A 27,925-nucleotide genomic window follows, 5' to 3' on the forward strand; every position below is an offset into this window, starting at 1 on the left:
TTGAAGATGTGTCCACAAACACACCATTACTCCCACTTGGACACATCTCCCACTTTTCACTACCACTTTTATGCTCCAAGAATTCTACATCACGACTTTTGATGATCTTTTTGGTATCTAAACACATGAGCGTATATGCCTTGGTGCCTTCACAATAACCAAGGAATACACATCTTGTGTCCTTTGCATCAAGTTTGCCTCTCATACTATCTGGAACCTTGACATATGCAATGCACCCAAAAATCCTCATGTGGGATACGCAAGGTTTGTTACCAGTCCAAGCTTCTTGGGGAGTCATTCCTTCAAGTGCACTTGTGGGACACCTATTTCTTGTATACACGGCATTTACTACAACTTCCGCCCAATACTCATATCCAAGTTTTTGAGTATGAATCATACTCCTTGCCATCTCGACAATGGTGCGATTTGCTCTTTCAGCAACTCCATTTTGTTGTGGGGTGTAGGGAGTGGAGGTTTTTCTTGCAATGCCTTCATGCTTCAATAACTCATCAAAGTGTTTGGACAAATATTCACCTCCATTGTCCGATCACAGCACCTTAATCTTGTGCTCACATTGCTTCTCCACAAGTGCTTTCCACTCCTTAAACTTGGCAAAACACTCACTCTTGGCCTTGATGATGTAAATCCATACCTACCTTCAGAAGTCATCAATATATGTGACAAAGTACCTTGCTCCACTCATAGATGGTGTCCTCATGGGTCCACAAACATCCGAATGCACAAGCTCCAGCAATTGACTTGCTCTTGTTGTAACTCCACTAGGAAATGGTGTCCTATGTTGTTTGCCTTGAATGCATCCCTCACAAGCAAGATTCATGGTAGAATGGCTAAGGTCTAAGCCACTTACCATGGATTGAAGCTCCTTCATGCTTTTGGCATTCAAATGCCCAAGTCTTTGATGCCAAATGTCCACCTTATCTTCATTTGATGGAAATTCAGCAAAGGCAGCAACATCCACTCCATTGATCCTCTTACAATTGATAATATAGAGATTGCCATCCCTAGTCCTTTTTGCTACTTCTTTGCCTTCCATGGTTCTCACAAAACATCCATTCATGTTAAATTGCACTTTGCACCCATGAGTTACAAGTTTACTCACCGAAAGGAGGTTCTTCTTCATCTTTGGCACATGCAATACATCCTTGAGAGTGATTCTCTTGCTTATGTCCTTCACCACCACCTCCACTACAATGGTGCCTATTCCAATGGCTTGTACCATACCATTATTACCTAACCAAACCTTGGTTGCTGGAATTGGTTGATAAGTGTTAAATGAACACTTGTATGGAGTCATGTGTTTGGTACATCCGGAATCCACAATCCATTTGCTCATATCAAGCATGGAAGGAGTTTGTTTTGCCATGAATGCAAAGTCTTCACCTCCATGGTCATGAAAAGCATTGTTGGCATTCTCTCTTTTTCCTTTCTTTGCCTTAAAATAATTTCTAGCAAAATGGCATGGTTTTTCACAAATGTAACAAGTTTTAGGAAGATAACGTTGAAAAGGGGTATTTGCCTTACTTGGTCTTGTAAATAGTACTGATTGCTCTCCAATAGACTCCTTTTGCTTTCTTTTGGTGACTTCATGGGCTAGTCTTGCCTTGACAAAGTCCAAAGTGAGGTCTTTCTTTGAAATGGACTCCAATGCCACAATGAGGGAGGAATAGGAGTCCGGAAGGCTTGACTGCAATGTCATCACAACATCTTCTTCAAGTAAAGGCTTGTCAACAACAGCAAGTTGGTTTGCAAGTATTTTTACCTTATTCACATGAGCCATGAGATCTTCACCTTCTTCCATCTTCACGGTGAAGAATTTTTGCCTTGACCATAGCACATTGGAGAGATTCCTACTTTCATAGACATTTCAAAGAGTCTTCCATGCATCTGCTGCCCCTTTGCAAGAAATGACATGAACAAAGTTGCTTTCATCTAAATTAGTGGCAATTATGCCAAAAGCCTTCTTCTCTCGTCTTTTGAAGTCCTTTTGCTCCTTGATGCTTGCCTCTACCCCAGGTGCAAGTTCCTCCTCATCTACTATCTCCCAAAGATCCAATGATGCCAAAAGTAGCTCCATTTTGGCCTTCCAGTGGTGAAAGTTGTCACCTCTAAACTTTTCAACAACTCTTAAGCTATCACATTCAAAAGATGCCATCTCAAGCTACAAGTAGGTCCAAAAAACTCTTGATTTGGAGTTATAATGCAAAAGATATGACTACTTAAAGATTGCTGAACTACAAACCCAAAATTCGCTGTTTTGCAACTTTTTGCATATTTTGAGTCCAAATTACGTCTAAATGGTGGAGAATGGTTTGTAATGTGATTTTATGACTTTCAAACGTCTCTCTCACGTCACTTCACTCAAAATGACTCACTTTCTTATAAAACTCTCAAATACTGGTGCTCCTTCAGTAAAGACATTATCAAGGTCTTGCACTAAGCTCATACACTCACAAATCGAGGAGCAATGACTTCAACAATTCACTAGCAACACTCTACTATAAGATCTCAACCACCAAAAATAAGCAATAAAGAAATAATGCAAGAACAACTTACTTGGTAAGAGAATGTGGGCCCATAACCTATTGAAACATAGAAAGCATACTCCACACAAGTAAGTTAAGACCAGCAAGGTTGCACTTTAACAAATAGAGTGTGGTATGAGATAATTCTTCCCACGCCAACCCTTTCCTTATATACTAGTACCAAGGTACCAAGTGCTACAACCCATATGAGATATCTCCTAGGACCAGCCCTCCCCTTGTACTCTAATATACTATAGACCAGCACCTAACCTTATGGGATATCCCTAACAACACTTGTACTCTATTGACCATTAGCAACTACTTAAAGAGTTTTTTCCTTCAACAGAATCTGAAACAATTTAAATGAGTAACATTGTTACTATAAGTTAATATTTAGAGGAATTAAAATTTAGTATTACTTCAATACTTGGAAGCACAAAATGATATTGAAAGTTATTATGATAAAAATAGATTATTTCTACAAAAACATTGTATGCTTAGGATTAGATCTTTGTTTGCTATTTGATCAAAATACTCATTGATAATATAAAGAAACAAACTCCTACGTCATATTTAATCATGAAGTCATAATTTGTGGTAACTTGTCAATACTTTGCAGAAATAAAATGAATAAAAAAAATAAAAAAATAAAAATCTGACATACTTAACAGCAATAAATAAATAAATTTGCAAGCATTCTTATGTAGAGTAATCTAACAAAATGCATATAGTCACTTCTATTGTTTTGCTTATATTTTTACAATTTAAAGCTTAAAATACTATCATATATTGTGTGAAAATATAAATTATGACTTCAAGTACTACAATTGTTAAAGAAAAATCATATATATATATATATATATATATATATTAATATTTCATACATGCATTAAAAATAAGGATATTTTTTTGGAAATGAGAATCACAATGTTGAACTTTTATGCTATACATAAAAGAAATTCCTCCTCATGTTACAATACATAAAAGATATTTATTATGAATGAAAAAGTTCTTCCATTTTTACCATCATAGGAAAAAGTACAAAGACAGTTTTATGAATGTTAGGATATTTCTGTTGTTGTTGTTGTTGTTTTCTTTTTCTTAGATATGTAACTTGTTTGGATTATGTTGAATAGAAATTGAAAGATATGTGTTTTTATCCCTTGATGGAAACCATGCTTCTAGAGTTGTTTCTTTTAACTGTGAAATTATCTAAAGAATTTAAATACTTGTCCAACCTAATGCTATTATGCAATTCAACCAAGCTATCAATTTCTAGTAAGTACATTACAAGAGAATCAAATTCCATAGTGACCCAAAATGTTTTTCAAATGCAAAATAAAGTACTGAAATTTATGTAGGTAGATCTAATTATACATAGGCAATTTCTGAATTGTTATTGGAATTTTTCTTGTCATGTGCAATGTTGTCAAAGCATCAAGATTGTGGAGTGGGTGCCACTTGTTGACACACTGAACATTATCATGTTAGAACCTTTCATTTTATTTTTGATTTGTATATAAGTGTTGACATGTTTATTTAAATAAATTGTTCGGGGCCACAACTGGGATCAGTTCCCCTTCCTAAGGGAGCTGTTGTGTGTAGGGCCCCTGCAGAAAAGGAGGACCAGATGGGATAATTAGATAGCAAGAAAGAAAGGGAAGGAAGGAAAGGAAGGGAAGGAAAGGAAGGGAAGGGAAGGAAAGGAAGGGAAGGGAAGGGAAGGAAAGGGAAGGAAAGGGAAGGGTGGAGAGGGAGAGAGATTCTGGTTGTGGAATGTTGCAAGACAGTGTGTGTTCCTTTTTCTGTCACTTCTGTTAGTTTTGTTTTTGTTTTCTTCAATGATGTAGTCAGCGAGGTAATGATTTATATTTGTTTGTTTGTATGTTCAAGTGGGGACACAGAATGGGGATGCGGAGAATGGAAGCCTACAACCACAGGGAAGGAAGCACAGTGGAGCCTGGGAGGCAGCAAGCATGCATGCTTTCAGGGCTTTGTTATGTGAACAGGGGATCATGCAGAGATGTGACTCCGAAGCCAGCAGCTTCCATGGCAGGATGCAGCAGGAGCAGGAGGAGGAGCAGCAGGGGAGTAGAAGAAGAAAGAGTGCTTGGGTGGTAGTAACATTCACCTAGGGAGGAAGAAGAGGAAGAGGGGGGGGGGTCGTACCAGGGCGTAAGTCAGTCCGTCCGGGGCAGAGGGAATTTCGAAGAGCCTTCCTTCCTTCGCAGGTGCATACTCAAAGAAGGTGGTGGGAAGGGACGTGGGAGGGGGGGGGGACACGACGGGCACTCTCCGGAGGACGAGGACGAAGACGAGGTGGACCATGACGAGGACGAATAGGAGCGCCGGCAATAATAATAATAATAACAATATATAATAATAACAATAATAATAATATAGGCACCCTCCTCTCCTTTTGGGATCTTGAAGGAAGGAAGGAAGGAAGAAGGAGAGTGAGAGGGAGAAGGTGGTGGGAAGGGACGTGGGGTGTGGCCTCTCTCCGTCTCTCTCGGGAGCTCTGTCTCTGTACCTATATATATATTTACACACATATGTCTCTCTCCCTCTCTCTCTCTCTCGGGAGTTCTGTCTCTGTATCTATATATATATATATATATATACACATATCTCTCTCCCCCTCTATCTCTATATAAATTTATATACTTTATTATGTTTGTATATTTTCACACACTCACACACACATAATTACATATCTCCCTCATTCTCCCCCTCACCCTCCCCTTCTTTCTCTCTCGGGCTCTCTCCCTCTCTGGCTCTCGCTCGCTCTCTCTCTGCCTGCCTGCCTGCCTGCCTGGGTGTGCCTCTCTCTCCATGCCTTAGTAAATCCGTTTTCATGGCGCTTCGCTGCGTTCATTCATCGTTTCTGTTGTTGGGTACGCTCCGAATTACAATCTTTTCTAGACTGCTGCACGAGCGATAGCAAGATAGACTCATGAAACGAGCCAGACTCTTCTGAGTTTTAGGTTCATGAGTTAGGGCAGCCTGGATTCTTGGGAGAGTTTATTTTGGGCTGGGGTCCGCGGTTTTCTTGGATTGTTCTTCAGATGTGCTTGGAATAAGTCTAGAATTCCTTGGTTTCTTTCATCATCGGAGATGAATTGGGTGGCGTAAGTTTAGTTTGATGTAGAATTTTAGTCTACAATGTGTTTGCGAACTTGTGTGATCATCGTGCACGTAATGTTGTGAGGAGAGTGGTTGTTAGGTGGTGGGATATATGCTACTTTGGAGGTAGGTGCAAGTTGATCTCGACGTTCTGTAGTTGGACACCTAGTGTTCGGGTCTTTGCAGGGCTTTCCATCACGACAGTAGCTTGAAATCAGCGAGGAATTGTTTGGTTCTTGGCTATCTGGACTAGTTGATATCCTCAAGAAACTGGAGTCGAGCACCATTCGCTTCTCATTGGCATTGAAAACGACGTGGTGGGTTTCTGGCGTAGCTGCTGTTTTGTTTGATTTCTTTGTCGTCCACTACGACTCAAGATGAGCTGTTTTTTTCTGTGAATCTTGTATCGCTGATGATGTCATTTGGTACCATGCTGTATTGGGAGAATAAAATTGATCAAACTAATTTCCATTAGATTTGGCCATTTTCTCCTCTTATTTTCGCGTCCTGATTCGACATCTGTTTACAGATAGTAGAAAAACGATGCATAGTGATGACGTTGTTATCATGAGAGTATTTCTGAAGTAAATAGGTATATGAGTATCCTAGGGACGATGGAGCAGAAGATATGAAGTCGAGGGCGGTTGGTCGTCTAGTTAAGTCGCTAAGTTTCTGTAGTATCACTTTATGCTTAAATCCTTAAATTCCGTGTAGACGTACTGCGAGAATTATTTCTGCAGCCAATACTAATGTCGTATCTATCAACCGTAGTATTCAAAACTTCTAACACTGTCCTAACATGACTGTTCAGATTACACGAATTGAGCTAGAGATTCCTCGACAACAATGATTGAATCATCTCAAAACGGTCTGGGCACTACGAGTTTGCTGCTTTCTTATGCCAGTAGGGGAGATGTGACGGCAATTAAGGAGCTTTTAGACGATGGTGCTGTCGTGAACGCTTCAGACTATGACGGGAGAACAGCTCTTCATCTGGCCGCAAGTGAGGGTCATGTACCGGTGGTGGAGTTGCTTCTCCAGCGTGGGGCTGATGTCAACCCTGTAGATCGCTGGGGTGATACTGTGAGTTCCTCCGAGTCTTCTTCCGTTCTTTCGAAATGACAGGGACCCGTAAGAGTGTAAATGCTACTCAATAACCAATATTAGTTGCGACTCTTGTCATGCTGCTTGTAGTTTTAATAAAGTAGTCTCGATCACATGACGAGCATTAATCGTAGTGTATAGAATATTTGTAACAGAATTCTTCTCTTCAATGCAGCCTCTGGCAGATGCTCGGAAATATACGAAAGGTGTTGTGGTTAAGCTGCTTGAGCAACATGGCGGAAGGATCGAGGCAAGACTTCTGCGCCCTTACCTCTCCATCTATTTTGTAGATTGAATCGCTTCAACATTCAGAGAATTTTGTAGTAATTTACTGCGAATAATTTCAGAAGGAGCGGAAGAGTTTCGTTTCTTCTTATTAATAGCTTAGTAGTGGGATTGTATCGATCATTTTGGGAATTTCATCTAGACATATCTTTCAGTCGAACTCTACTTCAACTGCACTGGTTATTACAGGTCCTCCGTGTTTTCCATTTAATTACAATGGATAACAATAATCGTAGCAATGGTATGATCTCAAACAGGATAAGAAGAAGCAAGGATTTTCATATGATGATATATCGGCTCAATATGAAATCGACCGTTCTGAGTTGGAGCCAATGGACCATATACCTCCACTTTGCCAGGTAAAAATGGAACACTGTCCACTGATTTCGAGGTTCTGTATACTCCCTTCTAAGATTTAGGAAAATACGAAATACCACTTGTTGGACACTATCAAAGGGATTAGAGGTGCATTTCTGACATCTCTAATCTTTCCATCTTTGTTGAACTTCAAGCATTAGATTCCTGCAGCAAGACCCTTCTTATAATGCCGTATTTTCTTCATACATCACTTTATTTTGTTCCCCGCCTAATGATGCATGTTTTCGCCAGAGGTGGCATAGACGATTGAGAAGCTTGTTTTGATGTGCAATATTTCATGTATCTAATAAGATTTCGCTTGTTTTTTAGACACCCAATGAAGAATTCCGTGTAGTTAACTGGCGCGGCACAAAAGTGGTTGCAAGGATGTTGTTGTCGCCTTTAACGAAAGATCCTGAATTTCTGTGAGTAAAAGTTAGCCGTTTTTTTTGTGATAAAAGCACATTCTGCATGCTTTAGCCTTACTTTGAGCCGTGTACCTCTCCCTTGTTTACAAGTTATATAATTCAGGTGTAATTTTGGTAAATAATCGTCACTTTATTGGTTGGAATTTTGTGTTGGTACTACTTGGCAGCACCAAGCTCAAAGTAGAGCTTCTGATGCTGGAACGATTGCGCCACCCAAATATTTTGCAGTTTCTAGGTGCTGTTACAAAAACATGGCCCCCGGTAGTTGTAACCGAGTACCTACCGCGGGTTAGTCTTACTTATCCCACCCTTGCTGATGAATATACTTTTATCTCTGTATGAATATCTCGGACGAATCTCGTGGGTACTGTGTGTTTGTAGTATCACACTTGTCAAAGGACTGTTCACGCTGTCAAGTACTTTATTCAATTGTTCATTTCAGTCTTTTGTTAATACATCGATTATTGTATGTGTTGTTTTTCAGTAGTCTATTGGGCTTCACTAACTTAAGCAGAAGTATCTCACTTTTGGATGGTGTGTGCAGGGTGATTTGTATTCACTTATGTCCAACTCCCGACTGTCTCCAAAGCTAGCACAAGGGTTTGCTCTTGATATCGCTAGGCATGTCGGTCTTTCACTGGTTGTTAATAAAGATATTTGTAAATGGAGTTATTGTGGGTTATAATTGAGTTTTAGATTGGGGATGTTTTGACATGTTCAGTCTACTTAATTGCAGAGGCATCAACTACCTACATGAACACAAAGACTCCATTATACACGGAAATCTGAGACCTAGGTGAGTATTTTTCTTCAATTCAATTATTTTAATGTTAAGTATGCAAGTGCGTGGGGTGGAAGTGATACATTTGCAAAATCACTTATTCTCATGTGGGCTCAGGAATCTGCTGCAGAATGAAGCAGGCCAATTGAAAGTGTCAGACTTTGGACTGCTAGGAAGCAGATCGTATGCAAATGGATCTGAAGGTGGATGTTGTAAGTTTCGTTTTATTGGTTTCACTTCTTGGTATTCTAACTTCTTTGTTCTCTCTGGAGTAACTATTTCCGTTCATGCTTTAGGGAGAGATTTAGTGCCTTCAAGTTATTTTGACTGGTGCCAGGGAGCTTTTCAATAATCAGAATTTTGCCCTTAACTCCGCTGTTTCGTGTGCAGATGAATACATGGCCCCAGAAGTTTATCGGAATGAACCATTTGACAAGAGTATAGATACGTTCGCCTTCAGTCTAATAATATACGAGGTGTTTTGCTTCTCTAAAGCCTGCTCAATCCATTTAATTTTTGTAGCATTCGTAATCCTTGTTTAATATTATTTGTTGTCTTATCAAAACACTGTTTACATAACAATTGTGGTGAGGATTGACTTGATGGCGTTCACATTCTGCAATGAAGTTTCTGCTTGTACTCGAAACATGTATTCATAAATCCTGGTTTAGATGTACGAGGGTTTACAAAATATGGACGGCAACCCAGAAGCGGTCGCAAGGAGACGAGCTATTGATCATGAGCGTCCAAGTTTCAGGGCAACATCTTATCCCACTGGCATGCGAGAGTAAGTGTTTCTTTACCCTCATGTCTGATGTTTGATCATGTTGGAGAAAAACTTGTTCATGAGGATTAGTATAAATCTTCTTTGCTCACTACGCTTAATGCACCAGCCCTAATAAACTAATTTAGTTGTTTTTGGGGGTTTGTGATGTAGGCTAATTGCAGCATGCTGGCACAAAGAGCCCGCCAAGCGTCCACCATTTTCTGAAGTAATAAGACAGCTCGAAGATATGAAGTCCAGTCACAGCAGTGCCAAAATAGTGCAAAAATGTCAATGTGTTATTCTCTAGATTGAAAATGTAACATGGTCATTTCTGTCAGCTCAGAACTTCATAATAAATCTAGCTCATTCTTTTGTGGTTTAATACACATGGTTCATTTCAATAATAATCACTACGAAAAGCTGGGTAAAGTATATTTTAGAAATCAGAAGTGTACTCCTGTTTGATATTGGCTCTAAAACAAACCAGCATGTGTTCCCACAACATGCGGAATTTATCTGGGTGCACAGTGGGACCTTTGATTTGGTTTTATTTCAAAGTCTGATGTGCTTCATTTGAAATTGAGTGAATCCACCCTCGAATGCTTTTTGGAAATAATTGTATGTTAAAAGTTTCCAAATTACAACGTGCTTATTGAAATTGATAGCTTACCACTTGCCTAACCCGTCACATAATTTGTGCCATCTTGCTATTTTACTAAATCTAATAAATAAAGCTTTGGTGGTTATACTCAGTGTGGATTTGCCTGTGAAAAACGTTTAGAGAATGTTACAGATAAAATGATTATGACGAGCAAATTAATCGAGGAATGATTTTTTTAATGAAAGGAGCTCAAATTCAGTTAATTTCAAAGAAAAATCGAAGTTTTAAATTGGGAGGGTTAATTGTGGAGGCCTCACATTGGTTAGTTTTTATACATAATTTTAGAAAAAGAATGGTTTGTGAATAGGTGGGATTAATAATAATTTAATTCATGAAAAAATTATAATGTTTAAGTACAACCTTCATTTCTAAGTTTGAAAGTACTAGCAAGAAACAAGCAATGAAACTGAAAAGTTTGACAATCAATTTACAGAATTGGATTTAAATTGAAATAGCAACTATTGTTCATCAGTGCCTACCTGTTGTTCTTTTTCGTGGTAAAAATATAAATGGCATCTAATATTTATTGATACTTTTATTTTGATACTATAAATAAACATGAGTTGAGTTGCATTCCAGGTTTTGATGCCACAGAGGGCAAGAGATAGCACACAAGAAGACTGCCATCAGCTTGGGTGGAGATGTTTCTAGATGAATACTTCCTGTGGTACCTAAATCCTAGTGGACCCATAGAATTTTTAGGCTAGACAATGCTACAGATAGAACTTTCAATAGTAATTACTGCTTTTGCACCTTATCTTTAATGTTTAACAGTAGGTTAAAAGAGAATCCTGCCAGAGGCTGGGGCATGGACATGGACATAGTGTTACATCTGACTTGTTGCTTGGAACATGGGAATCAGTCTTCTTGTGTACTATTCATCGATGGCTGTTTACGAATACTGTTAATGAAGTTTTCATTATAATGAAAGCATTATCATGAATGCTTAAGTTCATCAACTACTCAACAAGGCATTAGGATCCAAATTCACCATCCTGTCAAATTCAACACTACTGCAGTACATTCATACCAAGAATTCTCTGATTCCACTGACCCTACAAAGAAATTCATAGCAGTTTACAATAAACCAAAGATTTTCATTAAAACCCAACTTGGGAAATCGACGAGGCATAAAAGAACTGTGTGTGCCATGCTCGCTATTGCTACACCAGACCCTGCTTTTTGTTTTGGGCTTACTCATTCTGCTTCAATATCTACATTTAATCTCCTTTCTTCCTAAAAGAACAACCCTCAGTCAAGCGAGCTCTTCCACCAGTGGGCTGGCAAAGGACTGTAGAGCAGCTGCTGCACAACACTACGGTCTGGGAGTGACTAAACACGGTGGTTCTGCGCATTCACACGTATCGGTTATCCTTTTGTTGAAAAAAATCCTGATGTTTTCGTTATCCAATCACATAAACCAACAGCATAGACGATAATAGATTTCAAGTATCAGTACATTTGTTCTATCATCTCACACAGACTAGAAAACGGCAGACACCAGATCGGCCAAGACGTCTTACATACTGAAGCATCCCTGGCACTTCACATCCTGGGTCGTAAGCAAAAAGAAAAAAGACAAAAAAAGATTAGAGCCTGATTACCTGCTAATACAATTACCGATCCAAATACGGCCAGAAAACCCTAAAATCAATGCCCTAGATAAGAGAAAAGCTTCTCATATGAGTTAACATGAACGAAATAACTGCTACTCAAAGATCGACAGAACACTAAAGCTGCATGTTCGACAAAATTGCGAAGTTTAGATAAGACAACTGGTTAGTAAAATGGAATCTGATGGAACCAAATGGCCTGACGAGTGCAAATTCAAGGCAAAAGAATGGAATGTTACCATGAAAAAGGAATTAGGGGACTGCACAAGCCTCTTCAGCTTGTGCTTCCTCTTTTCAAGTTCCGCCGGAGGTTGCAACAAGTCGATGTCATTGGAAAGCACCTGTAAGCCATAAAAGGACGTCAATATGTCACAGAAAACGCATAGTTACTGCAATTAAAACTGTTATCATATCGATTTTGACTATGATACGCCAACAGCCAAACCCTAAAGTGGTTAAAGGAGTCCATGACGTTGAAAATGTTGGAGGTTGTCAAAAAGGTAAAATCATGAGACTTTATTGATTTCCCTGAAAATTTCAGCATGGTCAGAGCCATCTGTGATCATCCGAGCCGATTTCCCGGTGCCTTAGACCACGAGCACGTTCTACAGAACTTCCTCATCAACTAAAATCCAAAGTTCCAAAACCTCACCAAACTGACTGGCACCCATCATCAAATCGCACAAACATGTAAAGCAAGACCAGGAACAGCAACAAGAAGGAAACCGCAAGAGAGACCTACCATGGTGACGGACAGAACAGAGCAGAGCAGAGCAGAGGGGGCAGATGGGGGGAGTGATGGAGATGCGGTGCAAGCCTTTCTTTCAGGGTCAGCAGAGCCAGCGATTCGGCGCAGGAAGGATCAACGATGCCCTGAGGCGTGGGTTTTAAACCCTAATGGCTCACACAGACTGAGAGAGAGCGCGAGAGAGAGAGGGAGAGAGAGAGAGAGAGAGAGAGAGAGAGAGAGAGACGGACAGAGTTGGAGTTTCGCCGTGCTTCCATGTGAGCTGATTCATTCATTCATCCGTCCATTTATTCAACCATTCGTGCCTCGTCGGACAAGCTTTCGTCTCCTCCAAAGCATGTCTTCGTTGTTTGTGGGACTTTGGCAAACGCAAGAATCTATATTTATAATGATAATAATAATAATTATTCTCTTAAATTAAAGTAACTACACATTCATTACATGGACGGATGAATGAATGTAATCATTTTTAAAGTAAGACAAAGTATACATTTTCCAGTAACCATTTTTAATATACGCATCCACCGACTCATGCTGAAGTATTCCTCAAAATACCATAGCATATTAAATATATATTATTGTTAATATACCATAGCATATTAAATATATATTATTTTTAATCCAGTTATACATCAAAAAATAAATCAGTACCAAAATCAATATTTAATTTTATTGATTTTTGTTGAAACTTTGAAATTTAACCAAGCTAATTATATTCATAATGATTGAATATAATTAGCTTTTTGATTACAAAACTATAACTCATTTAAATATATTTTTTGTGACTTCACCAATTTACTTATTTTTTCTAAAAACAATATAAAATTTTAAAATATGAATCATATTTAAGATATAATTATTTATAAAATATTGAAACTTTAGTAAACTCTGCTTAAATAAAACATTTGAAAAAACATTATTTTAGTTTACCTAGGTAACATTTTTAAAGGATTTCATATGTTACTTTAGATATCAACTAATTTTAAATTTAATTCTTTTCATTCTCTATTGCATAAAGATAAAAATATTATGCTAATATTTGAAATAGTTATTATTTAGTCAAATCAGAATTTTGTACAGTATGAGTTTTACTTTTATGGTTAGTGCATCAAATAATAATTAAAAGTAATAATAGTAATAAAGTTTAAATACATAATTCCAACATGTTAAAAACATAAATTATAAACTCTATAACTTTTTATGTTAAAATTAATATTGTATGATTTGTTATTATTTTAATTTTTTTACATTGTCTTTTTATGTAAGATCCAATACTTAAATAAATAAATAAATATATATATATATATATCAAACTTTGATATATATATTTTATTTATATAAATAATTTTATGCTGAAATTTAATATCTTGTTTTTGCAAGAGTTATAGTTTTGTAATCAAAAACATTCTTTGTAGATATGTGTGTATGTGTATATATATATATATATATATATATTTAATGCTCTCCCTCAATAATTTATAGGAACCAACCCTGTTATATGGTGCATGATTAATAACATATGATTTCTAATAATTAAATGATTTTTATTGACTTTCATTAATTACCAAAGATAAATACTTACTTGTATGTAATTTGGCAAGGCAAGGCCTAAAGATTAAAAATGCCATGTTGCCGCAAAGTTGGAATCAAGCATCTTAGATTGCAAGGCCCTAATAAGGTTGATTTTTATCTTGCCTTAAATGCACCATCTTTGATAATTAATATTTTTTCTTGCAACATATGATATTAATTAATAAAGAGAACTTTGTATAAATATGTAGAGATGTACTCCAACTATTTGATACTAATTAACTGATATTCTTTACTTACTTGATAATAATTGTTAGAGTGTAGGTCCTTTCTAGATCGTAAACTTGTATACCATAACTAATATTCCTCATATAAGTTATAAAACTTCCATTCACAAAGATTATAAATTAAGTAGGCTAAATTTGTATATTCAATTATCTCCTATCTAATAAAATAAAACATTTTTAAATTTAAGAGAGAAATAATTATACACAACTATTATAATTTGATTAAATTTCATAGTATTACTTGTATAAAAAAAGAATATCCTATGACTATAAATTATTTTTTAAAATATTTTTAAAATTATAAAGTATTAAGTCATTAAAAAAATCATATTAAATTATGTAGATGTCAATGATATGTTTTTTAAAAAATACACCTGATGCTCATATATAAGTTGAATATATATCCACTAAGTTTCTATATAATAGAAGGATTTTATATAAACATTCAAAAAAGTGAATGAAAAATTATAATTGAATGTAAAATATATGAATATGAGGTGTGTTTTCTATTAGATCTATAATTTTTTTTGAATTATTTAAAACTTATTACAGAAATTATACTAATGAGATACTTTAAAATATTTATATTAAGTAAAAAACAATTAACTGAGTTTTCAAATGGCACCTTTTATTTTTTAGAAATACTCAAAAATTTAAGTAGCAAAAAAACATTATTGAGTATTTCTAAAAAATAAAAGGTACCATTTGAAAAAATAAAATGTAAAATTTTTTAATAGATTTTATATAATTTCTGTCTTTCATATAAGTAGGTCACCTTTGAACATTTAATGAAAGAGATAATATTTTTTTGTAAAATTTGTTTTGTAATGTAATTAATATGTTAGTTTATATTAATCAAAAAATATATATGAATATGTTATATCAAATATATATTAATATTTTATATCAAATATATATTAATATGTATAATTATTTGTAGTTGTATTTTGATGAAGAAAAATTAATTTTCTAATATTTTAGAGTGTAAGTCAATCTAAAAAGATAAATAGCTAAAACGACACAAAAATTTATAAGTCTTATTCTTTAAAGAAGAATAAAAATCATTTAAATAATTAAAATTGACAACCTACACTTGCATGTTTTATTGTTTAAGCAAAGTGCTTGGCAATAAGCCAACTTGAGATGAAGTATATTGGATAAAACATTTTATGAAAGAATAGTTGTAAAATTTGGTGTAACATTGATTACATGCACTTACTAAGGATACATTAATCTTAAAAAAAATTAAAAATATTGTTTTTATATAGAATATAATAATATATAACATTACTTTGTTTAAGAATAAATTAAAGATAATATATTGTCCATAATGTGTTGTGTGAAAAAAGACATGATTGTGGATGTGTACAAAAATACTTGCAAAAAAAGGATACTATGTATTGATAATGATTTTGGAGCTAAAAGTTTTATTTACTTACAAAATGTAGTGTTGAGATTTAAGCTTGTATTTTTTTTAACCTTAGAAATTTTCTAAAACCTTCAACAAGTTCACTAGCTTAGGTTACTAAGATTTCAGTAGCTAAAATAAGTGAATGCTAAAGTTATGTAGGAATCAGATTTAATAGATATTATGATTATACTTACAAATAATGTAAAAAATAAAAATTTGCTTAATGTATTTACATTTAGATATAATTAATTAAAATAATTATTTAATATAAATAAAGTTCAACAATAAAATTTATATCTTTTAATCTAAATAACTTTAGCACAAAATTAATTATATTGTGTTTGAATTTTAATATTTTTATTTTTATTATAAGTACAATACAAGGACTTTCTAACAAATATGTTTGCAACACCAATTGTATATGCCATCAACAACTTATACTGTTTTTAGCAATATAATATGTATTGAAAAAAAATTATAATCTAAAATCTTAAAAGATATTTTTAATTGTTATATACACAAAACATCAAAAGATAAATTAGAACCATATTTACAACTATTAAGTAGTAAATGTAATCAATTGATTTATTTAATATCTTAAATAAATAATAAATAAAGTATTAAAAAGTAAAAGTGCATTAAAATTACAAAACAATATTATTTCTTACAAACATTGAGTTTTTGAAATACCATAATATTCTAAAATGCTTTTGAATAGAATCAAAAAATATTTTTTAGCATCTGAACAATAAAAAAAAATTACAAATACATATACTATAATTTTAAATAGATTTAAAACTATAACAGAGATATACTAGAGGTTATTTTTGGAAAAATCATAATATTTCCATACTTTTTTAGTTATTTAATTATTTTTTTGAGGTATATTATAAATATATATATACATATATATATTATGTCTTTACTATCCAACAAAATGGGGGTTTTGAAATCAGCAGGTAAACCTTTCGGGGAAAACACCAAAAGAGTAGTGGAAATAATTATTATACATCTTATGATTAGACGCAAAACAGGAGTTTGTAGGTTTAGGCACTCTCTACCTTAACCCAAACCATCCATTAAATTCACCCAAGGTGAGATAATCAAACTCGTGATAACAGTTAACTTTCGATCGTCCTGTCTACAATGGATCACTGTGCGTCCCACTCATATTTTTACAACTTTGAGTTGATATTATCTTTGAATCTTTCGCGTAAGAAGGCAGCACATCATTGCAATCCATCACAACGAGCTACTGAAGTGTTCATCTTATGGTTTTACACATAGAACAGTAATTCTTTTCAACGAACGCCAGGTTCGTAAGTGCAAGTAAACAGCCAACCAGTCGTGAATCGTGATCCATTTCATAGTGATGACCATTGCAAGGAAGCCATGTTACCTAGTCGAAGAAATTGGTCACCTCTATAAGAATGAAAATAATCTCAAACAATACTAAGCGGACTTGCGCCTAGGAGGTTTTCCTATATGAATGTAGAAATACACTAAGCTTGACAGAAACAATGGGAAGGAGGGGTCGTAGAAGGGCGATACAATTCCAAATACTTAGGGAATTCTACTATGTGCTTGAAGACCAACTCTCTCCTTATGGTACGAAAAAGTAGTGCATCGTCCGATGTTGCCCAGTGGACCTAAATTAAATGGTCGTGTACACGTGCTGTGCCAACTTTGTCAACCACTGCCAGAAAGTCCATACAATTCTTAGAAACAGTCTGCATGAAAAACAAAAAGCTCTTAATTGATCACAAGAAAAGGAATCGAGCATGAAGAAATTGACGAAGTACCTTTAACTTGAATGCATTCTTAACGATTTCCTTCATCGTGTAGGTACTGCTCAAAGAAATGTTGGCGTGAGTTCTTGCCATAAAAATCATGTTGGCCATCTGTGCATGTAAAAGTATAAGCAAATCAAGCAAACCGAACCGCATCCGCTTCGTATTGTTGAAGACATTTGTTTTCAGCCTCTTCTTAGCTGATACTGTTAAATGCAGAGAAGAAGCCGTTGAAGGTCAACCCAGCGATGTAAATTCCATGAGAACTCATGAAGTGAATTCAGCGGGTGTGTAACCTACGCTCAGGCCGTATCAGGATTAGCAGAGTCAGAGAGCAGGATTGCGTCTTTTCCTCAGGCCATCAAGAGCCAACTTAGGAATCATACGTATTTTCAGAGACAGAATTGGCATGGGGAGAATTTACAGCGCTATTACTGTAACCAACAGTTCGAAGAATTATCTGAACCATATACTCTTGATCGATGGGCTTGGTAAGAAATGCATCCATTCCTGCATTCAAGCACTTTCGTTCATCACTAGCCATGGCATTTGCTGTCAGAGCCACAATTGCAGTTCTGCATGGATACTTCTTCTCAAATTCTCGGACTGCCTTGCAGGATTCATAGCCATCCATCACAGGCATCTGCAAGAGGAGTACCATTGTCAGTGTCACGTTCTTTGAAAACGAGGAAAACAACTCAATCGGATCATAAACTAAATTTGTCAAAAAAGTAAGCATCTACCAACTTGAAGCTGGGATCTATTTCTGCTAAGTGATCACCTCATATAGCTCGCCCAGGCAAACAAAAATACGAAGTTTCTAAACAATAAACAAAGAGCCAAGGTTACTTCACTGGATGACTGCTGACACTAACATGTCAAAAAAATCGATCAATCTGGCATTCTTGTAAAGAAATAATGACAACAAGAACCAACCTGGCAATCCATTAAAATACATTGAAAAGGTGCTTGGCCATTCAACATACGTGCCATTACAGCTTCCAACACTTCCTGTCCATTTGAAGCCTCAAAGGTTACGGCACCCAGCCTTTTCAACATAGCAACCGCCAATTTTCGAAGGAGCGGAGTATCTTCAGCCACTAAAATCTCAAGCATTTCCAAAGGCTTAGGAGCACTAGCATTGCCATTCTTTCTGCCGTTGAGCTGGGCAAGGGCTGCAACACTTCTTTTCATGGGCTTACAAGTTGGGGTTGAATCCTGACTAAACGAATCGGATGATATGCTTTCCATCTCTGAGTACGAGATTTCCTCAAGTGGAGCTGACTTTGTAGCGGTGGGCCGGTGCCGCACGTTCCTTCCTAGCACAACTGCAGAAGGGATTGGACGAGGAGAAGGTTCTTGAGCTAGTGGCACCTCGGCATCACATGCATAAGGATCGTTCCACTCTTGCTGCTTTGCATAATTGATTATGCTTGAGGCATGAAGCTCCTGTGGGCGTTGGATTTCCATGGAGGGCATGACATCTCCCTCCCGAGAGACTAGATAAAATATCTCTTTTAGACGAGCTGTATGCAGGGGCCTTTTCACTATGAATGAGCTCCGAACTGCACGAAGAGCAGCTTTAATAGGCTCATGAACATTGGACGCACAAACCCACACCACTGAAAAGTCCCCTTGCAGTTCTCTCCTATGTCTGTCATTAATGTCGAACGTACTTGCCACCCCTAACCCATCCAGATACCTCGAAGGTGAGGTAGTGAGAAACCCTGATTCCTGAAGGTACTCCTCCAAGTGCTCTGCTTTCACATCTCTAGGTAAAAGGCTTGTGTCAAGTATCATAAGCTGCCTTACTTGTCCAGTGATCGGCCGTTCGTCACCATCTTTCCAACTTCTCCAAAAGTCGAACCTTTGTGACCATGACGATGGTCTAGATGGGGCGCTGGTGGGTTGCTGATGATCATCTGCTGAGGAATTTGATAAAAAGTCCTCAAAAAGCCCAGTTCTACCTCCTTCCCCACTAGAAATTCCATTAAGTGCTCTCATGTATAATAGTATTTGTTCCCACGATTCAACTTGGTGAACACTTAAACCAAGTTTGGTGATCCACTCGCATGCAACTGCTCTGCAATCGGGGTCAGGAATGCCAACAATAATCTCGGTACCCTGGTATGGAGGGGGTAAGCTAAAAGGAGTACAGTCGCATGATGTTGCCCGCTGGAAGCAGATAGAAAATTGGAAAACGACTCCAGGACCACTTTTCTCAACAATCCTTATGCTTCCACCCATGAGTTGAACAAGAGAGCGCACAATGCCTAGCCCCAGGCCTGTCCCACCATGCCTGCACACAATGTGAAACAAACATTTATCATCCTCTAGATCGCACCTGTAAGTAAAAGATAATATTAGATACATCTGAAAACGGTTTCACTTAGAAATCCACGCTGCAAACAAGCAATGCAAGATCAGAGGCTGCTTGACGATGTACCGGATAGCAGAATGAATGTGATCTAAAGGATTTAATGAACAAGCAAAAAAATTGATGTAAAATTAAAAAGATAAACAAGCTACAGTGACTATCATACGTGCGAGTTGTACTGGCATTCCCTTGCACGAAGTTCTCGAAAATCTTTTCTCGCAAAGCTGCAAAAACATACACCAATATCATCAACAACGTGAACTTCGAAGATACAGATATACCCTTTAATCAATCACGAACATTTGTCAGCAAAGTTTTAAGTCCAAAATCTCTTCACGAATCTTCATACGATCTGAAAGGAGGGTGCCTCCAAAATTTACACAAGCTTAGGAGAGAAGATCTCAGACATGCACTTGCTGTCTCACAATTATATAAAAAGCACACTAACCTGGCTCAATCCCTGGACCGGTATCGTCCACCTCAAAGACTAAGACCACTAAGTCGGGTGCATTGGATGCCTCATTAAACCTTTCGAGCGAAAATGGGCTAAAACTTCGTTGATGCAACTTCCCTGAAACATCAGCTTCTGGGTTGGCGATTCGAACTCGCACCATTATACGACCCTTCGAAGTGAATTTAAGGCTATTTCCCACAAGATTTGTGAACACTTGCATAACTCGTGCCGAATCGCCAATCACTCTCTTTGGTACATCATCTGCGCATCACATATCAATTCAAGGATGCAGCTTCTCAATACACAGTACATTTGTGTAATGCTTAGCTATTCAAAGCGCTCTATCCTACTAGGACCCTGATCAGGATTCCGGACAGATGAAGGAAAGTGAAAGCACAGGAAAGAGGTGACAGCAAAATATAAGTGTAAGTCCTCCAAAAATCATTGACCTTACAAATATCAAAAACAAACCTGCCACATCAAGAGAGATAAACAGATTCTTGTTGTCGCACTGCACAGAAAAGACATCGATGAGTGCAGTAAGCTCTGCTTCTAAATTAAATTCTGCTTTCTCCAGCACCAACTTTCCTGATTCGACCTGTTTAAAAACACAAGTATCATTCGCACTTCAGCAAACCTCTTCAATGATTCTCCAAACCTTTTCCGGTTTCCGACTCTCTAATTTAAGCCTCCACACTTCTGTACAAATCACTAAGTGACAAAACATTCGAACTAGAAAGACACAATTGAAAAACGAGGGTCAAACTGGAGGTTGAATTAAAGAAATTGAGGATCATACCTTAGCAATATCCAGAGCAGAATTGAGAAGTGAAACTAGAGATGTAGCACATCGGTGAATTTGTCGAATACTTCCCTCATGTTCCACGGTAAGGTTCTCCATCAAAAGCATGTCTAAGAGACCTATAATGCATGCCATCGGCGTTCTTAACTCATGGCTGTCCATAAGAACCAAAATAGTACTGTCAGAAAATGGTATTCCTTTCAAAGAAAAGTGAGCACGTGTAGAACTCCGAGACTCTCACCAAATTGCTGACCATTGCGATTAATATCATCGTTCATTAGCTGGATAAAGAAAGAATATTTTTCCAGTTTCCTTGCTTCCGAGTTCCCTCATGACTGATTACTGATTGTCTTTAAATACACAAGATTGACTATGCATACCCAGGTCACACACAGACCTGTGTTAAGTAATGTTAGCATCAATTTGCATTGAAAATTTCACATAATTACTAACCTCATACTAGAGAGAAAATTTGTCTTTGCATCTCTACTAGCTTCTGCACGGTGCTTGGCCTCGGATTGTCTCAGAATCTCCGCTCTCAATTTCTCTTCCGCTTGTACTTGCTCAACCAGGAGATAGATAAGACTACAACCAATGAAGACCACGCCAATCGAAAGAAGGGGAAGTGATATCCATGTAATGCGTGTGTAATAGTCCATGGGGCCCCAGAAACTGTGCCTTGGAATCATGACCACCACAGATAGCTTCACTGTCTTAAACGTGTATGGCCAACTGTCAACAGAGTACCGTTTACCCTTCAAGATTACATCAGATACATGTGTTTCGCTCATAACCAAGTTGGCCAATCCAACCCGATTTTGAAGAAATGACTTTCCATCATTCAAAACTGAATTCCGATCAAGGGGTGTGTTTTCACACTCGCTTCGGTTACTCAAAACACAGACTGTTGGCTCAGACGAGAACAAAAGAGTACCGTGCTCATCCGCAATAAAGACGCTCCCCCCTGCCAAAGGTTGAGTCAGAAACAAGTATCCACAGATCATTTAAATAAAATGGTTTTCACTGCAACCCTAGGTTAGCAAGATTACGGGAAACCTGCGTGACATGAAAAAGAGCAGCAACGAAAACAGTTCAAATTCTTTTTTAAGGGAATGGTTGAGCTCTCAAATGACGATACTGTTGCATACCAATGACTCTCAAGTCTCACTTTTATGAAATGCACACTCTGGGGATTGCAACAATAGACACCTTTCAACTCCAGGGACGAGATAAAACTATTAATGGCAATAGCACTCAATGATGAGTGAACAAGAGCCACTTCTTTCGTAGCTCTTGCTTGTTTCGATATACCACACTGTACAAATGCCTGCCCACCTGCATGCAGATTGTCGTCAGCAATGTGCCACAAATCACATTCTGCTGACTCATCCTTAAATCAGATAACATTATACAACATCTATTGACACATTGAAGACTTCTTCAGGTCGATTGATATTCCACATACGATACAAAGTCCGAGTATAGCTGAAATCCTATTACAAAATCCTTTAGAATCAAGATCAAAATCAAAAATTATTAAACGGCACCTCCTCAGGTGAAAGAGCATGCATATCACATAATTTGAACACGACTACTACTATTCGAAAATTCATCCTCCACAACTGTGCTTACTTGTCAAGCTTCGACCGATGGTCCATGTAAGATTGTTGATAGGGTACGACATTGCTTTTTGGAACCAAGGTGTATCCTGAAGAGTATTTGGAAATTTTAGCACTAATGGTGGTCCCAATGGTTTACCAGTCGCCTCAGACACGTATTCCTTATAATAAACTGGTGCATCACTGGTGTCATTTGCATAAAGACAGAAGTTTCCTTTGAACCCTTCTATTTCATCTTTAAAACCGCGGTTATAAACTGCTGTAAGCCCATTGACAGCAGTCACTCCTAATGATGTCACCACTGGAAGAGCTTTGAATACGGCCCAAGAGGCGTCGCGGATCTGCAAAAAGGAAGGCCAGCTCATACATGCAGTGTATTACCTGATAATGCAGTCGATAATTTCCAAAACAATATTGAAATTAGGAACACAAATAAAAAAAATACAACACTCAATGAATAGTGGCAAGCTGGTTCCACATACTTTTTCTAAACAAGAATAAAAAAGGCTAAAAAACAAGCATCCAAGGCAGGAAATCTTTGCTGCCTGTAACCCAAAGTAGCAGACATGCCTGAATCATCTGTGCAATATGGTTCAAATTGGCTCTTCAATAGATCTCGTCTTTACATCACGTACCCTGTCAAAGTTGTCCTTGCTGAAGTCATCTCCCAAAAAACTCTTCTCCATCAGATTCGCAATGGCCATTGATCCATAAGTGTTCATCGAAAATATTTCATCCAGGAGTTCTGAAGTGTTTTCCAGAATTTCAAGACGAAGAGATTGCGAAAGGCTGGCAACTGCACTCTTTGGATAACTGTGCGTGAAATACCAGGTGCTTATAGTTAGAAGCCCCACCAAGACTGCCACGGTGATCTGTTAAAAGAAAAACATAAATCGTCACCTTGCAAATCAATACTCCATCTGCAATCAAACTCAAAATCCGTACTGACTCAAAAATAAGTAATACTCATAGTAATACTACTTCAACAACTACAATTTGATTTTAATTCTCTTCTTGTTTTAAGAAAGAGACTGAGGCAAAATTAAAAGTGCTGGAGAGTTGTTCAAGATCTTGAAGAAAATGTTACACGTTGAAATTTAATTCATAGCTAATCTTTGAATGGAGCATTATCGACGAAACTTACAGTCAGATTTATACTATGTGGAACAGATACTCAATAAGACAAGACTTTCCTGAGAATAACCTGATAAATGAGTAGAAAGGAATCTGGATGTCCTCACCATAATGACAACACGAGAGACAGTAAGGTTGCGGCTTGGATGCGGTAACTGCTCCATTTCGGGATCCAAGGGCCCATAAGACCCTTGTCGGTCCTTGGGCAGGTTCCATATTGTCGCAAGCCTGAACATTTTAAACTCCAAGAGACAGCGTGTGTCTACATACGAAATAAAACAAAGCCCAAAACATCCTCAAATGCAGATGACGTTCCTGCCAAAAGTGTCCTGTGCGCCATTACCCTGCTACTGCCAGTCTCCTGAAAGTCTCCTCTCTGTTCTAAAAAATGTTCACGCGACGATCAGTAGATGTAGAACCAATGGTCACAGAAGGCAATCGCCTCGCAGCATCCGCATTCGACTCTACCCTACTGCCCACGGCCTCCGTTCCTGGCCACTTCGGACTTGACCTGCTACCATCGAAAAGCACCATCTTTCGCTTGATAGCATGCCTTCCTGACCTATCTAAACCGCATCAAATTTCTGTTGCACCCCAGTTCTCTTTCTCTTCTAGTGTAATCGACTTCCCACATCTGTCATCAAGCAAAATCCTTGGAACCCTGGAATAGGTGTCAAATTGTAACAATCTTGTCAGGTAGACTGATGTTATTTGTAACCCTTTAACTGATTTCATCATGGAGAAGAGGAACCCTACATAGTTCTACGAATCTCTCTAAAAATTCACCCATGTCTAAACATTCAAACGTGAAAAAAGCAGGTGCCCTGAATTCCTCGCCACAAAATTGGGAAACACCACACTAGCGACCTCAAATCACGAACACACTTGAACCTATCTCAAACCTAGTAACAGAAACAATCCACAGCGCTTACTCCAAGATAAGCAACTTCACTAGTGTGACTTACAACCCAACCCTAAAGTTTTCTTTCGATACAATACACCCCAACTTCAAGTTACTCTGAAAACCCACAATCCAGAGAATCCAAGGAGCAGAGCAGGGAAGAGAGCGAAGAATAGACGATGAATGTAGAATCGTAACACAAATCGCATACGTGACGCCTACAGCAACCTCAAACTGTCATCAAGCCCACCAAACTTTACAGCCTATTGAAAGGTAGGCAGGGCACTGTGGATGGAAGAAGAGACGAGTATGAATAAGAGGTGATGGTGACCAATTGAGCTTGTCGAGCTTGTAAGATCTAATTCACCGGTCGATTTCCATTCTGATCAAGAGAAAGAAGTAATCAAGAGGTTTAAACCAGAAAACTTCAACATTACTCCTCCCAGATTTGCATCGAGTATATTCATAGGTTGAACAGTCTCCTCAGATCGTAATGCTCAACATGCCTCACGGCAACAAGTTCGAGCTTCCAAATTCCATGACTCTCGACGTATCTATCTCAAAGATAACTCCCCTGGCTTTTCTCAGCCTGATCGCTCCATCTCATCTCTCCGGGCTCAAAATCCCTCTCTCTCTCTTTCGCAATCCTTCTTTCCTGCTCTCGATTTCCTGTTCCAACTTGATGACCTTGACCATTACCATGATTCTGACTTATGCCCCTAATTTCTCGCCTTTGCCTAATCTCAGCCCTACGATGCCCACATGCTGATGTGGGTTTCCCTCAACCCCACGCAAAGCTGTACGACTCCTACTTTTTGAAGCTAACAGAGGGTTATGGATGAAAGTTCTATGGAGCATATTCACCATCACTACCTTCCAGATCAGTCCATCGTCTCCACACCTCGTTCGCAAGACAAAGTCGAAAACAAAATGATAAAAATTTGAAAAAAGGAAAAAAAAATTTAAAAATCTGCTGTCGCATAGACTGAAAGAAGAGTCCAACGTTAACATACAAGGGAACATTCACTCAAGAGAAATCCACAACACAACCTCATGTGTATGGGAGAGAGAAGCCTGAAGGCAGAGGGAGACAAAAAAGTGTAGATCCCCCCCCTCAAGGAAAAGGGAGGGAGGGAAAGTCTCTGATGTAATACCCACCCTCACAGCTCCTCCCTGCCTAGCTGGCTATGCAATGCTTCCTTGTCCTCAATTCAATTCTGTGTTACTGGTTGAACACCACACAGTCAAGTGGGGGGGGGGGGGGGGGGATGGGTGGCATTTGAGAGGAACAACAGGATGAAGTTGTTGGATACTGAAAAATTATTAATTTAATGTATAGGATGGAATGATATCATCATCGTCATCAGCATCATCATCCTGTAGATTGTGTTGTAACAAGCTGTGGCCACAACTTCCAGTCAGAAGGAACGAGGAGGATGGATGTTGGAGTGGGTGTTGGTTGGGCCCAAAGGCCAACCTCGAAACTCTCCACCCCCTCTTTCCAAACTGATTTGTGTGGATGAGGTGAGGACACTCAGTCTAACCTCAGCTTTGCTCACGCAGGGGGTTCAACAGCCAACTCTTACACGCCCATGCCTCTCTGTTGCCCACCCCCCACCTCCTGCTTTTGCTTTTGCTTTTCCTCTTCCTGCCTGTCCTTTCCCTTTCCTTTTCCTTTCCTTCCCATTCCAGAGTTGCTTCTGCCCTTAGGCCTGTCTGCACCCTGGTTCACTGCTGTGTGGCACCTACCACGGACATGGAGTTCACACAGAATCTGCTTTGCTCTGATCCAGAAACGCAGCAACTACTAACAAAAAAAACCAGAATTCTCCAGATGCACAGAACTGGGGATACCTCCCCATTTATTAGCATCTCCTCCCACATACCTCACGCTGTGTTCAACGTAAATGAGAATACCAACACTGATAAATGAAATATTTTCACACTTCGAATCTTATTATTTTATGTTCAAACGTAAGCAAAATCCGGTTTCTATACACTATTATTAAATCAATATCTCATTTTCCCTCATTCCAATTTTTTAAATGTTGTGATGACATACTATCTAATGGATATTTCATTAGAATATTTTATTGTTATACCAAAATTTGCATTCAACTCTATGTTGATAATCAAACCATAATTTACAGTTTTTATTGTTACTGATTCTAGAATGAAGTCAGTAGAAAGTAATTTGAAAGGATTAACTTAACTTCTGAATATGGATTACAATTTTTGAATTTTTGCCATATTATAAAATTTTAATTTATGGATGATATAATATATTATAAGTCTATATTTTAAAAATAAACAAATAAAATTTAATAATTCAATACAAATATGCTAAACTAATAAATATTCGTTATAATTAGTTGTCGTTTGATTTTTAATTCTTTGTAGATGATCAAATTAATTTTAATTTAAAATTTAGCATTAAACAGGCTTTTTAAAAATCAACAGACCAACTTCCAAAAAAATTATATACGATTTTTCTCAAATAGAGTATTTAATTTTTACATTTAAAAATACCACATTTTATAATAAAGTGAATTTTTGATAACTACTCTCAGTTGTTTTTCACTAATAAAACCAATCTACAAATATTAGTACATCATTTTAAAATATCATCTAGTAAAATTAATAATAAGAAATTGTTTGTATTCAAATAATATGTTCAAAATGGTCTGAATGGCTTCTTATTACATCAAACATCAGTAATAGAATTTGGGTTTATCTCTTATTTTATACTATTTTTATTTTTATTTTACTTTAATTTGTGTCCATTATCATAATTTATTTTATTGATAATGAAATTATATTTTTTATATCACAGGTATTTATATATTTTTATGTATATATATATATATATATATATATATATATAATTAGATGACCATGAAGAAACCAAGTCAAGGCCATTAAATTTGTCCAAATATTAAAATAAAGTCCCAAAAAAATCATTGCACATTTGATTGGATAAAAAGATTATAAAAATTATTTTATTGAATATAGAAGATGCGTGTTTTAAATATCTAAAATAATCTAAGTAAATAAAAGAAAATAGAAGTATAAAAATAAATTAGTTAGATAATATCTTCTTCAAAAATACATTGAAAAAATTATCTAAATATGAATTAGATTTACATGTATTTTTATCTGAATATATAAAATTCTTCTAAAATTTATTTACTTCAATGAAGCCATTGTA

The 27,925-nt window shown here is 37.1% G+C and overlaps 3 protein-coding genes across 11 annotated transcripts; 1 reads left to right on the forward strand and 2 right to left on the reverse strand.

Moving 5' to 3' along the window:
• Positions 1 to 5,121: 5,121 nt before the first annotated feature.
• LOC112274110 (integrin-linked protein kinase 1) lies at positions 5,122 to 9,772 on the forward strand. 7 transcript variants are annotated; one of them, XM_090245968.1, is made up of 13 exons: positions 5,124 to 5,440; positions 5,856 to 5,986; positions 6,481 to 6,752; positions 6,949 to 7,023; positions 7,316 to 7,417; positions 7,746 to 7,840; positions 8,011 to 8,131; positions 8,388 to 8,464; positions 8,580 to 8,639; positions 8,742 to 8,827; positions 9,015 to 9,100; positions 9,296 to 9,411; positions 9,562 to 9,772. In XM_090245968.1, the coding sequence occupies exons 3-13, from the start codon at positions 6,516 to 6,518 to the stop codon at positions 9,695 to 9,697; spliced, it is 1,191 nt and encodes a 396-aa protein (XP_090102094.1). In that variant the 5' UTR covers positions 5,124 to 5,440; positions 5,856 to 5,986; positions 6,481 to 6,515; the 3' UTR covers positions 9,698 to 9,772. The 7 variants fall into 7 exon arrangements, with proteins under 7 accessions (XP_024359046.1, XP_024359049.1, XP_024359050.1 ...); XM_090245967.1 differs by having other exon boundaries at positions 5,127 to 5,440; positions 8,742 to 8,836; XM_090245969.1 differs by having other exon boundaries at positions 5,127 to 5,440; positions 8,388 to 8,443; positions 8,742 to 8,836.
• A 1,355-nt stretch (positions 9,773 to 11,127) lies between these two features.
• LOC112274113 (small ribosomal subunit protein eS27y) lies at positions 11,128 to 12,511 on the reverse strand. Its single transcript, XM_024503284.3, has 4 exons — positions 12,407 to 12,511; positions 11,904 to 12,005; positions 11,575 to 11,603; positions 11,128 to 11,398 (listed from the first exon to the last, which is right to left on the reverse strand). The coding sequence occupies exons 1-4, from the start codon at positions 12,407 to 12,409 to the stop codon at positions 11,272 to 11,274; spliced, it is 261 nt and encodes an 86-aa protein (XP_024359052.1). The 5' UTR covers positions 12,410 to 12,511; the 3' UTR covers positions 11,128 to 11,271.
• Positions 12,512 to 16,983: 4,472 nt separating this feature from the next.
• Positions 16,984 to 25,362, reverse strand: LOC112273967 (histidine kinase 1). 3 transcript variants are annotated; one of them, XM_024503077.3, is made up of 12 exons: positions 23,924 to 25,362; positions 23,318 to 23,554; positions 22,696 to 23,023; positions 22,273 to 22,398; positions 21,517 to 22,027; positions 21,061 to 21,217; positions 20,733 to 20,859; positions 20,256 to 20,522; positions 19,974 to 20,031; positions 18,367 to 19,729; positions 17,443 to 18,073; positions 16,984 to 17,336 (listed from the first exon to the last, which is right to left on the reverse strand). In XM_024503077.3, exons 1-11 carry the CDS (start codon positions 24,050 to 24,052, stop codon positions 17,804 to 17,806), a joined length of 3,573 nt encoding a protein of 1,190 aa, XP_024358845.1. In that variant the 5' UTR covers positions 24,053 to 25,362; the 3' UTR covers positions 16,984 to 17,336; positions 17,443 to 17,803. The 3 variants fall into 3 exon arrangements, with proteins under 3 accessions (XP_024358845.1, XP_024358848.1, XP_024358846.1); XM_024503080.3 differs by having other exon boundaries at positions 23,253 to 23,554; positions 23,924 to 25,328; XM_024503078.3 differs by having other exon boundaries at positions 23,318 to 23,495; positions 23,924 to 25,280.
• Between the last annotated feature and the right edge of the window lie 2,563 nt (positions 25,363 to 27,925).

The sequence above is a fragment of the Physcomitrium patens genome, chromosome 21 (genome assembly GCF_059467195.1).
Source record: "Physcomitrium patens ecotype Gransden chromosome 21, ASM5946719v1, whole genome shotgun sequence".
Classification (NCBI taxonomy): Eukaryota; Viridiplantae; Streptophyta; class Bryopsida; order Funariales; family Funariaceae; genus Physcomitrium; species Physcomitrium patens.